The 14,099-nt window shown below is 38.3% G+C and overlaps 1 protein-coding gene across 3 annotated transcripts in view; it reads right to left on the reverse strand.

The window, feature by feature from the left end:
* Nucleotides 1–14,099, reverse strand: part of SORBS2 (sorbin and SH3 domain containing 2) — a 288,776-nt gene that overhangs the window by 138,894 nt on the left and 135,783 nt on the right. For all 3 annotated transcript variants that reach the window (XM_036764812.1, XM_036764815.1, XM_036764816.1), the window contains exon 4: nucleotides 3,895–3,944. In XM_036764812.1, coding sequence (XP_036620707.1) covers nucleotides 3,895–3,904 — 10 coding nt within the window. In that variant the 5' untranslated portion in view covers nucleotides 3,905–3,944. The remainder of the gene's footprint in view (nucleotides 1–3,894; nucleotides 3,945–14,099) is intronic.

Below are 14,099 nucleotides of genomic sequence, written 5' to 3' on the forward strand. Positions count from 1 at the left end.
ATGGTAAGGTAAAGTTACCAACAAAGGTAACTTTATTCCACATGTAATTACTTGCCCACATTCCCTTGAAGTATGTTGTAGAGGGTTTTATTATAGGAACATAAAGCATACATATTTATTCACAGTGCACCCCTAAGAACTAAAAATGAAAGCACAATAACTTTATTGGGGATGAAAAAAAGGTTTTAGTGTCATCACAAGAAGAAAAATAAAAGGCCAGCCAGTTTGACAGACATATGGATTTTTACCAGTACTGAGGTGTGATGGGAAATTCGTGAAGAATTTTAAAAAAAATAGGTATGGTGGAGAATGGGAGAGAGAGGATGGGCAGAAGGAGTTGAAAACAGAAATATTTAGAAATGCATTATTTTCTTAATTCATTTGAGCCTGGAGGAAACACAGGCTAAGAAGTGAGAAAAGAAGGTTTCAGAGTGGTGACATTTAGGGTCACAAAAGATGTACTCTCTGTATCCAAGATAGCTTGAAATAGAATGAGAACTTACATAAAAGAAAATGGAGATTTCATTCAGCATTCTTTCCACGTCTCTATAATCAAAGGCCTAACACAAAAGGGAGGGACATTTAGGAAGCCTAAAATGTGATGATCTAAATGACGGATATGTCCATTGATCCCTCTCTGTCTTCCCTGAGCTGCAAGTCAGAAACTGGCCCAGGGTTCTCCAGATGAGAACCTGTCAGGGCATTCTGAGATTGAAGATGCTGCCTCTCATGCACTGGCTTCTCCTAAAGAAGCCCATTGTTGGTCCTCACCTTCAAACTAGGTAACTAGCCCAGTCTTTGCTCTAATGAGCTACATAATTTATACCAACTCTTTCCAGCCCTAGAAAACTCATTATGGTTGAGTCACATACCATGAATAATTTATGTCCTCTTCTCTTTACACAAGCAAGGGTCTCTTTAACTAATAGCAGGTCACACTTTGAAGAGGAAACAGAGATACCATGGTGGGAGGACTAATCTAAATTTTTGAGACATTTCAGAAAGAAAAATAAATGATTTTTCTGACCCTTTCGACCAGCTCACATACTTGTTTGAAGACAAGCCTGTGAAGTTTTTTTTTTTAACATACCCCACCAGATATTTGAATGTCTGAATAATAAATATTTTGATTGTATAAAGCTCTCCCTAAAGGTCTACTAATAGATGTTAAAGGCTAACTTTAGTATGCTAAAGACTACTGTCATGGTCATCGTCATCACCATCATCAGTCTTTAGCCACAGAGTTCTTGGGAACAAATTATATATCATCTTCCTATGTAATAGATGAATTCCTTACTTTTTCAAAAGCAAGAAGCTTTTCCAATAATTCTGTTATATCAGTTTGAAAAGTGCAACTAAATGCTTATAATTGCTATGACTTCAAAACATATTAATCAAATTTCTATGCAGTTTTATATCTTGTCATCCATTAACAAGCATATAAAATGATAGTATTAGAATAAGATTCTTCCTAGCATCTGAGTCACTTCTCAGAATTATGTTAGCTGCACAGAGAGGTTCAGGACATAATATAATCCTGCACCATGATAAAACTCTAGCATCCAAGAAAAAAGTATATATTCTTGAGAACCTAACTAAGGAGTAACTTGGGTACCGGCAAGAACACGGTCTTAAACGACACATCTATGAAAGTTAGGTATGTATGTTATACATACAATTTAGCTAAGTCTGGAGAGGCACATCATCAGAATAGTGATTTAGGGAGAAAAGCGGGGCACAATAATTCACAAAGATAGTCAATAAAGGCACAGAGATATTGGCAAGGGAAGAACACGCACCAACAAACCAGGAGTTCTTGAAATACCGAAGTAGGCAGCTGAGTGACTCAGGGCAAAGCTCTGGGCATGGAGTCGGGAAGACCCAAGTTCAATTCTGGTCTCAAACACTTACTAATTCTATGACCCTGAGCAAGTCACTTAATCTCCGTCTGCCTCAGTTTACTGAAATGTAAAATAAGGATCATAATAGCATCTACCCCTCTGGGTTGTTGTGAAAAATAAAAGACATATTTATAAAGCACTTAACACAGTGCCTGGCACATAGTATGGGCTTAATAAATGCTGTTTCCTTATTCTCTTCCTTCCTACTGAAGTACACACAGATAACATTTTTGACGTACTATATCATGAGATGGTAACAGCATTAAGCATTATAAAAGTTTCATTAACATGTTTGCCCATATTGATATTAATTTTTGGCTTTCAGAGTCTTTCAGAGGACCATAGTAGTTGCAGGATAAATATGAAAATCTTTATTTGTTGTTAGGGAACTGAGTTGCACCACAAGTATTTTTCATGCCTTCTTTTGTCCTAATTATTTTTTTCAATTGTGGACTGTATCTCCACTACTTGCTTTTTTTAAATTCTTAAAAGCAAAACAACAAAACTTCCTATATCTAGTTGTGAGCCCTCCTGTTCTCTTTCCTTTGGCTCATCCCTAGATTTCATTTTCCTTTATTCCAAAATTCACCTCTAATCTGCCCTTTATACTTCCACGCACATTCCTCTCTTCCACATCTCTACGTATGTCTCCTCTTACTCCTGGCCAGCCTGATTGCATTAGCATTCTTTGTGGCTGCTTAGGGTTCAGGGAATTTTATCAGAGGCATCTACCAAAAGCCAAATGCTAGCCTCTACTGAACCTTGGAATTAGTGGGAATGAACTTTAACTAAATGATTCATAACTTATTCATGTAATCCAAGTCAGTTTCTGGAACAGCATGAGAAACCATACACACACACAAAAAAAATGACAAAAAGTTCAAATGAAAAAATGTCTTACATTGTACTCCTCTACCCTCTTTCTTTGTATTAAACTGAGAAACAACACTGTTGGTGAGGAGAGGAGACTGGATTGGAGAGGGTCAGTCTTTTTGGCAGACTGGAAGTAATATGGGACCTGTAGTCAGCAGACCCAGGTTCAAACCTCTGCTGTTGTACTTTCCATACAATACAGTGGTCACCATGAGCAAGCCATTTCATTTCTTTAGGCCACAGTTTTCTCAGTGGTAAGTTGAGGATGGTGGATTAGATGATTTCTAAGGACCTTTGTACCTAACAATCTAAGATACTGGTTCTGTGCCCATTACGCTTCCAAATAACCAAAGACAAAAATCTGTGTCCTCAATTACCTGAAACTGAATGCAAGCAGATCAAGTGAAAAGGGTTGGGGAGGGGAGGAAAATTTGAAGTTCAAAGCAATACATTCCAATAATACAAAATATCACTTGGGTAACAAAACACTTTATGCAAAATATAGTAGATAGTTCTAAAGTTCTACTGAAATTTATTCGTCAATAGTACTAAGTAAGATGTAGCATTCTTCCCCATATTCTCCTGGAATGCATCATAGGAAGTTTTCTTCTAAAAATATGTGTATATAATGTTTATATGGGTATAAGCATAGTGAAATGAGACTGGTTTGATGTGACAGTTGGGTAAATTTGTTCCATTATTTTATAGTCATACCATGTACAGTGATGGTAGGATAGAGGGCATGTAAAAGAGACTCCATTGGAGGAACTTGCTTTTAAATTTGAGTAATTTTAAAAGGGACATTCTATGGGATGGCTTAAATCTATAGGTATATAGATAAATACATATACACATAGTTCAGATGGTTTTTATCCCCTTCTAAGATCACAATGAATTTTACAATGCATTCAGAGAACAAAGGAAAAGGTAACAAAACAGAGAGTGCAATTTTACATGGCTCTTGGGTGTAAAAATCTAGACTAAATGCTATCTAATCACCAGGGTCTTAATATCACATCTACTGCAGATCGAGTGTCAGCACAGTACATTATGCAAAAATAATGATTTGGGGTCAGGATTATCACTACATAAGATTTGAAAACTAACAGAGACAGCATACCTGTATTCATTTTGACCTTGGAGGGTTTGCTATTAAGATCTTCAGTCTTCCTGTAGAAAACAAAATTATGCATTAATTTGTTCACTAGACAAAAGGATGTGGCACAAAATGTCACTAGGATTCTGTTGGTGTAGCAGTGAATTAACTCCACACCAACGAATGAATGAATTGGCCCTGTTTTATAATCAGAGCTTTACATGGACACAATTTATAATATAGCAAAAATAAATACTATTACTGGTTTTACATTGTTTAGGAATTAATATCTCCATTTAGATTTGAAAATAGCAAGGAACATGTTCATACTGAGTGATTTTTATCTTGTAAATTAAAAAATTATATTTGAGAGTATTTAAATAAATCAACAATGTTATGAAAATTCCTCTAAGTTTAAGGAGGTAATTCTGTGCTGTTGCAACTGATGTTGAACTTTTACTAAATCTAACATAGGTAACTGCAGTTACTCAGTTTAATCCCATAATACCTTAAGATGAATACATTTTCCTTTAGAAGGAAAAGATTATCCTCTGGGATGGAGGGAATTACTGGTAAATGACTCCTTTTAGATTACAAAATATATCTAGGTACCTCAAAAATATTATTTGACATGGTGAGTCATTATTCCCACCAGATTTTATTCAACATGGCTCACTCTGGGATGAGGATGGCTATGAAGATCAGTCCTTTCTATTTTTCTTTTTGCCAGGCCCAGGTATTAGTGTAGAAAAAGAAATGATTGCTCCAGAGAGACAGAGACTTTTCCATGCTTGGTTTCAGCACCTGATGCTTATGATCGCCACTGGGATAGCTACCAGTGATTTCTTGTTGTTCAGCATACACATTATCACAGAGAAAGACCATCTCCTGGGAATACAACTTGGTAAAATGGAAGAGTGCTGGAACAAATTCCAAGCACAGCACACCATTTAGCTTAGGTTTCTCATTCTATATTTATTCCCTTTCCACATATGATGTTTTCAGATGAACTAGTCACTGCATCCATTCATAGGAAACTCCCCACCCTGAGACCAAACAGAAAATGTGCACCCTTAAATAGATGCAAACCAAGGAAGAGATAAGACTATTTAAAAAGCCATTTGAATTTTGCCACTAGACCTGTGTTTTTGTGCAATCTGTTCATAGTCAATCCATTTGCTTTCCCCTAGATGAGCATTCTATTCCATGTATTTCACAGCTTTGACTTTAACTTCACTTGGACCTTGTAGGAGGGTGGGAACAAAATGGAAGGATAAAGTTTAATCATCTGAAACCATTTGTCAGAAAGGTTTTGATTGGCCAGCTTTCCGCTCAATGACAATGTATACACTGTACATCGGAATGCCCTCAAGAATGAGGGCATTGATCCCCTGTTTTCTTCCCCCTCCCAAGTCTTCCCTAGCTTTCTCTCCCCACTCCTATCATTATACTTCTCACTCTATTTTTCATACACGTAGCCACCTTAGCTCCCTTTCCAACATTATCTAAGAGGAGCCCACACTAAATACTACAAGGTAATGACAATAAAACTGAAATATGACGGACATTGATCGTGTCTTACTGGTGTCAAATCAAACTTCAAATCGCTAAGATTAAACATCATAGGATGATAAAGTTACAAAAATACTAAATGGTATTTTAACGTCTAGAATAAAAGTCAACACTGGTGGTATGTTTGACTTAAAAGGGATAGGCCAGTCATGCAGCAAGAATGAGAGGACAGATGGACAGCTCCCAATGCTACCTGGGTACTCCCACAATATTCTGAGAGGCAGAAGAAGCATGTTCCATGGAGGGTTTATGAATGCAAATGGAAACAAAACATGCCATAGGATGTGGAGGAGAAAAGACTTGTGTTTGTGGAAGGGGCACCTGTGCAGGTGAACACATAGCTCCACCACAGCCACAGAATATGAAGACAAACCAGATGAAAAGAATTGGGTCTTTCTCATGTTCTCTTTTTCACTAGCCCTGACTTAGTATTCAATAAATACTAATTCAGTCAAAATAATGATGGAATAAGAATTTTAATAACGACACTTCCCCTAATCCACTGAAGACAGTGCAATCAACTCATTATATAACACAGAACTTTTGCCACAACAAATTAACTTGCATTTTTCGATTCTGCAAGATCACATGGTTTCAATCATCTGCCTGGGGGAATAACACGCTCCAATGTAAATGAATACATCTCAGTGCATCTCATCTTCCATAGGGGTATGATCCATAAGTTACCATAGGGTTATTCTTTGATGAATTTACAATAAAGTTACATCAACTTGATAAACACTTACTGAGCACCTACTATGTGAAAGGCCGTGGGGATACAAACAAAAATGAAACAGTCCCTGGCCTCAAAGAACTTAACTTTACACACTGATCTAAGGTAAACCCCATGACAGTTAACATCATCTTTTTTTAGCTTTTCAGTATATAGAGACCAACACTGGCCATTGAAAAACAGCTCCACGTTGAGTTGCTTTAATGATACTTATATTTGGAAGAGGTGCCAAAAAATAAATCAATAGAGAAGACAGTAGCATTTTATGTGGCTACATGGAGGCTGCTTCAAATATTTTTATTTTAACCCTGTATCATAACTCTCAGTATTCTGACCTTAAAGGGACAAAGTAAATGGAAAAGAAAAACCTCAAGGGGGTTGTTACTAAATCAGAGCCAACTTCTAAAATTAGAGAACAGATAAACAAGGACCACAGGACTAACAATTTAGCAACAATTTTTTTTAAGAATAAAAAAAAGATTAAAAAAAAGAATATACCTTTAATTCTACTCTGTTACTTTAAAAACTAAACCTAAAACTTCATTTCAAGTTCTAATAACTGATGCAAAAGAAAGAGGGAGACTCATAGGCTGCTATAATTTAAAGGAGTCTTAGAAATCACCTTGTCCAATCCCTTCATTTTAAGGATGAGGAAACTCAGGATCTGTGACTTGCCCAAGGTGACACAGGTAATAAATTGTAGAGTTAGGATTAAAAGCCATACCTCCAGATTCCTGGTTTTGGTGTTTGTTTTTCAGGTATTTCTCACTTCTTGCTTGGATAGCAGTGGAAATATTTGCAAAAGATTTGGCATTCCAAAAGAAAATACTATTCTAAGAGGCCACTGAGTCTTTCTTACCTTTTCATCTTTAAGTTAATGCATCCTTCTCCTTAGGAAAAAGAGCTTGTATAGGTTTCTCGATTTCAGGTTGCCTAACATGTCAGAATGTGAAATGACCAAGTTGCCGGTCAAGTAAAAACTCTTTCCCACTCACAAAAAAAAGCATTGTTGTGTGTGGACCCTTAAAAAGAGCCTAACTTGAAACGAAAAGGCTGTTCTTAGGTGACTAATAAAAATTCATGAATTCTATTTATACTAAAACCATCAACAAATCCACCACTGAGAATTCTCTCTAGACAACTTAAAACCCAAGTAAGTCCAATCTCTTTTGTTAGACACTGATAAAGTGTCTTTGATTGTAAGGCTAGGCTTGCATAACAACCACAAATTATTCTGGAAAGCATCAAATTCCTAGAGTGTTTTCATGCTGCTAGAGGAGACGGCGTTTCAAGTATTCCCTTAGCTTGGAATGCGGCCATCAGCTGTGCATGAAGAAAAGCTGGAAATGCCCCCACCATCTTGACTCTCAGTCCTGTCACTAGTGCAAAGAACTCTGTACATTGGAGGTGTCCAAGAGTGTTCAAGAAAATGGTTCTGGGGCCCTGATTTCCCTAATTAGATTTTTTTCTTGCCAATTTTTAGTGAGTTCTTGTTAAAAAGCTTATTTCTGAATATTTTAAGAGGGCCTGAGCAGTTTAAGGCCAAAATTGGCTAAGGATGATAGGCTGCCTAATGAAAAATGTATAGTTCTGGAATCAGAGCTGTGTGAAGACATTTGGCTGCTCATGTATGGTTGCCAATATGGTATCCATCAGCAGACTTATGAGTTCATGATATTGTTTGATATGATGCCAGTATTCTTTCCATTTAAGTGCCCACTCTAGTGGCTAGGGCAACATTCAGCGATCCATCCTTGTTCTAGACTCTGATTAAGTCATTTTATTAATGAAACCAAATAGAATCTGAAGTCATGACCACCTCTAAATATATAGGGGCAAGTTTAGGCTCAGTACATGTGAACATCAGCTGAAACTATGTTCCACTGTAGAATTTTACCTCAGGAAAGTGCTATAGAAATTGTGAAATGGATCAGTCATGGTCTATTCCTTTTAAAGGAGAAAACAGAAACAACACAGGCGGCAAACAGTTAAGTTTAACTGACTGCTTTTCCTTACAAAAATATTTAATATGTTGATCAAAATGCAGTCCTTATTACAGCCATGTCTACACATTGGATAGGGATTTAATTTAGAAATTAGATTGGGGTCATAATTTTATAGAGGTAAAGATAGGGGGGACCACAGAGTCATCTGGTTCAATTCCCTCATTTTCCGCCCCAGGAAATTGAGGTTCAGAAGTTAAATTAGAAATTAGGTTAAAAATGATAAGACTATAGAGCTTAAAGACAGAAGGGACAAAAGACTCCATCTAGTCCAATCTTCTCCAGCTGAAGTGACTGAGGAGCAGGGAGAGTAAATTACTTGCCCAAGGTCACAAATAAAATTAGAGGCAAGATTTGAACCCAGATCCTCTGATTCTAGAGTGAGAGCTCTTAAACTATCCTGAAAGATTTGTTATCGCTGTGGCATTTCGGTTGCATCCAATTCTATGTGACCCCATTTGGAGTTTTCCTGGCAAAGATACTGGAGTGGCTTGCCATTTCTTTCTCTAGCTCATTTTACAGATGAGGAAACTGAGGCAAACAGGATTAAGTGACTTGCCCAGGATCACGGAGCTAGTAAGTGTTTGAGGCTGGACTGGAATTCATGAATTCTATGAGTCTTCCTGACATCAAATCCATTACTCTATCCACTGTACCTATCCTTCCTGAAAGACTAGCTCTGTTTTATTTTAACTCTTAGGTGGAAAGCCCTAAATTAAAGTAGCCAGTTTATTTCTTAGACTGAAGAATTAGGAAGTATCCATAAATGTCACTTTACTTTTTAAATTATGGTTAGATGACTTGATTTACATTGTTAGAGGTGTCTTTTATTCACTAGTTCTAACCAAGTCAATATTTTGCCTGAGCTCATCCTAGGCAATAAAGTGGTCTGCCTTTAAATTGGTTCTTCTAACTCAGTTCCCTGAGCACAATAAATTCTCTTTCCCCTTTGTATATCATCCCTCAGAACGGGCAGGCACATATGACAGCTGGCTCTGACGCTCTTATTTCTCACTTAATAGGTAACGTAGAAAAGCACCATACTTAGTGCTTATGGACCGAAGTTATGTTCCTGGGAGAAAGCCCAGAAATACATACAGCCAGCAACAAAGTTGATGGAACCCAGGTTTAAGTGTGAACAGTTGCCAACCTCCGAGAGTACTCCGCACGTTAACCCCCATCATTATGGATTAATAATGCCGAAAAGATAGATCCTTGGTGTTCACAATTCAAATCATCTTCAGCATTTACATATAAATGCTTGAGTTTGGACATGTATTGGTTCAGCCATTCTTTTTTTTTATTTTTTTTATTTTTTTTTACTTTTTTTTTTTGTTTTTTTTTTTTGGTTCAGCCATTCTATATCATTCCTATGAAAAACTATTGCTATGAATGAGAAGTGCCAAAAAAGATGACATGATTTCAATCCCCTCAACAACCTGGCCACCCTCTTTCGGACCCTCACCAAATAACCAATATGCTTTCTTTTTTTAAAAAAAAGATCTTATTTAATATTTTATTTTTTCCAAATTACATGTAAAAACCATCTTGACATTCTTTTGTTTCAAATTGTGACTTCCAAATTCTCTCCCTCCCTCCCTCCCCAACCCCAATGGAGAAGGCAAGCAATTTGACATAGGTTATACATGTGTAGTCATGCAAAACACATTTCCACGTAAAGCATTCTGTGAAAGAAAACACAGACAAAAAAAAAGAAAAATAAAGAAAGTAAAGAAAAAACATCTTTGATTTGCACTGGGGTTCTACCAGTTCTTTCTCTGGAGACAGCACCTTTCATCATAAGTCCTGCAGAACTGTCTTGGGTCGCTGTATTGCTGAGAAGAACTAAGTCATTCATAGTAGATCATTATACAATCTTGCTGTTACTCTGTACAATGTTCTCCTTGTTCTGCTCATTTCACTTTGTATCAGTTCATGTAAGTTTTTCTATGTTTTTATGAAATCACACTGCTCAACATTTCTTAAAGCGCAACAGTATTCCATCACAATCATATACAATAACCTGTTCAGCCATTTCCCCAACTGATGGACATGCCCTCAATTTCCAATTCTTTGCCACCAAGAGATGCTATAAATAATTTGACACATAGGTCTTTTTCCTTTTTTTCCCTTTTTTTGTTTCTTTTGGATACAGATCTAGGAGTGGTATTGCTTGGTTAAAGGGTATGCAGGCTTTTATAGCCCTTTGGGCATAGTTCCAAAATGCTCTCCAGAATGGCTAGATCAGTATACAACTTCACCAACAGGACATTAGTATTTTAATTTTCCCATATCCCCTCCAACATTGGTCATTTTCCTTTTCTGTCATATTAGCCAACCTGACAAGTGTGAGGTAGCAGCTCAGAGTTGTTTTAACTTACATTCCTCTCATCAATAGTGATTTAGATCTTCCAAGGCAGTATGATCTGGGGGAGATGTGTTTACTACTCTCCTGTATTGTGCACTGGTTTGTGCATGACCCTACCCTAGAACTATGACAAGGGCTCCTGCTCCCAGGTGGTTGCAAGATCTGTTGTTCCAGCGCTCCTTCTCATGCTGAGACTAAGACCCAGGAGTGAGATCCAGATCCATCCTGGTGCTAGCAAAGGGAACCCTGTGAATCTCCTTCTCACTTGTCTGATTCTCTTACCACCTGGAGGCTAAGAAGTCTGGGAACCTCCACTGCTGCCATTGATTCAGTCACCCCAAGGCCTGCTGGGGCCTCATCTGTGCTGGTGTGGCCTGCGCTGGACTGCACTCCTCTTTATTCTGGTGCAAGAGACCTTTCCTAACAACCTTCTAGACTGTCCTGGGCTGGAAAATGGTTTCCATCAGTCTTTTTGTGGGTTTTACTGCTCTAGAATTTGTTTAGAGTCATTATTTAAATGTATTTGGAGGGGTTTGGGGGAGAGCTCAGGGGAGTCCCTGCCTTTACTCCACCATCTTGGCTCCACCTCCATCAATATGCTTTCTAAAATGTGTTGCATCAAACTGAACAGAATACCCCAGGTGTAGTCTGGCTGTTACGTTGTCGTTGTTCAGTTGTTTCAGTAACACCCGACTTTCTGTGATCCTTTTTTGGAGTGTTTTCATGGCAAAGATAATGGAGTAGTTTGCCATTTCCTTCTGCATCTCATCTTACAGATGAGGAAACTGAGGCAAACAAAGTTAAGTGACTTGCCCAGGGTCAAACAGGTAGTAAGTGTCTGAAGCCAGATTTGAACTCAGAACGTTGAGTCCGGAAAGTGGACTCCAGGCCCAGCACTCTATCCACTGCACCACCTAGCTGCATCCCAAAACTATACTGATTATTATAGCAGAGTACAAAAGGATTATCATATCATTTAGCATCCACTGTTCTGGAATTATACTTCTATTAATGTCGTCCAAGATGACATTTGATTTTTTGGCTTCCATGTAATCCTGTAGGCTCATATAAGGCTTTAGGTACATTAAAACCCCCCAATCCTTTTCCTATTAAATATCTTCTATCCCTGTCTTCCCTCTCTTGTACTTGTATAGTTAATTTTGTTTAAATTCAAGAACAGGGCTTTACAGGTATTAAATTTCATCGTATTACATATAATCAGCATTGCTCCAGACATAGGCAAGTGACTTGAGTAGAGCTTCCAAGCCGAAGCAGGAACCCAGGCCTCCTAACTCCAGATTGACTGTTCTAACCATGGTACCATGCTGACTGCTCTCCACAATTCCTGTCACTTTCAAATGACCAAGAAGCAGTTTTCCTTCAACAGCATGAACCAGATCTCGAACGGCAGTTCCCCTCATCATCTCCTCCACCTGCTGAAAGATTTAATTACCAAGGCAAACTAGGAATTCCTCAGCAGATCTACCTTTGGCAGAAAGAGGAAGGGTCTCTAATGGTTATCCCAAGAGGCTCTTGATCACTCCCTCCTGGCCCCTCATTTTTTTTGCTGCCCTCAGCTGAAGCATTTCCTTGGAAGTGGTTCCATCTGGGTCACAGCATTCCAAAGAAGGCAGACACTGAACAAGAGAATGACACCAATCACCTCCCTTCTAGCCTGGCTCTGGTTAGTGCTTGAGATCACCTCCCATCTATTCTATATCTATCTGTGTGCTCATAGATTGGACAACAATAAGTGCCCAATAAATAGGTACCCAAGCACCACTTATTGGATATTTCTTGGGCCCTCCTGGCTCAGAGTGAATGTACATAGTAACTTTCTCTTTTGGCCAGCAACCCTGAGGGTCTTCCACTCCCAGTCTGATTTTTTTTTTTATTAAAGGGGCCATCCCTTGACTCACTTCTTAAAGAGGCCTATTCACTGAATGGGTGTTGCCTCACTCAAAGTGAATGCATGAAAAGATCTTAGCCTAAAAAGGCCAAGGTCTCCCACTGCATTGGGGCCATTTCCAGTCATCCTGGTGAATATCAGACCACTGAATCCAGATGGCTCTGGAGGAGAAAGTGAGGCTGGTGACCTTGCACAGGCCTCCCTCACTCAAATCAAAGTCACTTGCAAGTCATGTCATCATCTCCCTGATGTCATGGTCCTCTTCAAGAATGAAGGACAAACAAGCCTAGTTTTCACCATATTGTCTTCTCCATAAGAATGGGAGGTCCTTGAGCACAGAGGCTGTTTTGGACCCACTCTCAAGTCCTCTCTTCTTTCCCTCCCTATTCCCAGCAAATAGCAATTGCTTAAAACATTCTCTTTAACTGGTAGATTATTTTTCCTCATTTTTATAGCTCAAAATAAAGGACAGAGGAAAACATATCTTCAAAATGCAATGGAAGACTTACGTGGAACAAATTGCAAAAAGATAAGACTGTGATGGCTGCCACTTCTACTTAGCTCAAAGTGACACACAGCCTACCACATTCCCTGGGGGTTCCAGACCAGATTAAAATATAATTGGGAAGTATTTAACAAGATAAATAAAAGTACAATAGAACACAGATAATATTACATCTTAAAACAAAGTCAATACACAGCCTTCAGAGATCTTTCTTCTGGTTTGGTGGCCCCCATTTCTATTTGATTTTGATACCACTATTCTAAATTATCCCAAATATTGGAGGAAAGGAGATCAATTAGGATGCCCAATAGTCTAGGTAGGAGGGACTTTAATGTTGCATTGGCATCCATGAAATATTAGAAGAGAGAATAAAGCCTCTAATGTGAGAAAGGATCCTTTAGAGGTGATTTATGGAAAGATATGGACAAAGATCAAACTGGATACTGTACCAGCGAAGGGATTATCCACACTGATTGGACCATGGACCCACCTAAGTATACAGAAGGCACTGGCATTTTAAAAGGGAAGGATGGGATAAAACTGATGAACATGAGTGCAATTTTAAGCACCAGTAGAGATAGTTAAAGGGGTCATTCTGAGGTCCTACAAATCACGCAGCATGTAAGACATGATTGCTTCATATGTAGGTGAGCTATCATTATGGATCTCAAAGTTTGAGTTATTCATAGTGTTTAGGTGGCTAAAGTCAGAGGTGCCAATAATGAAAGAAGTGGATACCGGATAATTTAGTAAAAAAATGGGTATAGAGAATGACGGTTTGGGTTTTATAGAAGAGCCAAACAGTAAACAGGCTGTTACCATGAGATGTGCCGCAAAAGAAACAAACAACTCACAATTCCACGATGATTTAAAGTTTACAAAGCATCATCCTTCACAACGGCTCTCTGAGGGAAGCAGGATGAGTATTGCTATAATAACTTCATAGGTACAGCTCACATTGGCACAAAGAAGAAGCGCCAAAGCTAAGAGTCAACCTTAGGTTGCTAGATAGGATGATGGAGAGAATGCTGGACCTGGAGTCAGGAAGACCTGAGTTCAAATCCCACACTATTTACTTCATTATGTGAAGTATCAAATAAGATAACATGTGTAAAACACTTTGCAAACCTCAGGGTACA

This window comes from Trichosurus vulpecula, chromosome 6, assembly GCF_011100635.1.
Source record: "Trichosurus vulpecula isolate mTriVul1 chromosome 6, mTriVul1.pri, whole genome shotgun sequence".
Classification (NCBI taxonomy): Eukaryota; Metazoa; Chordata; class Mammalia; order Diprotodontia; family Phalangeridae; genus Trichosurus; species Trichosurus vulpecula.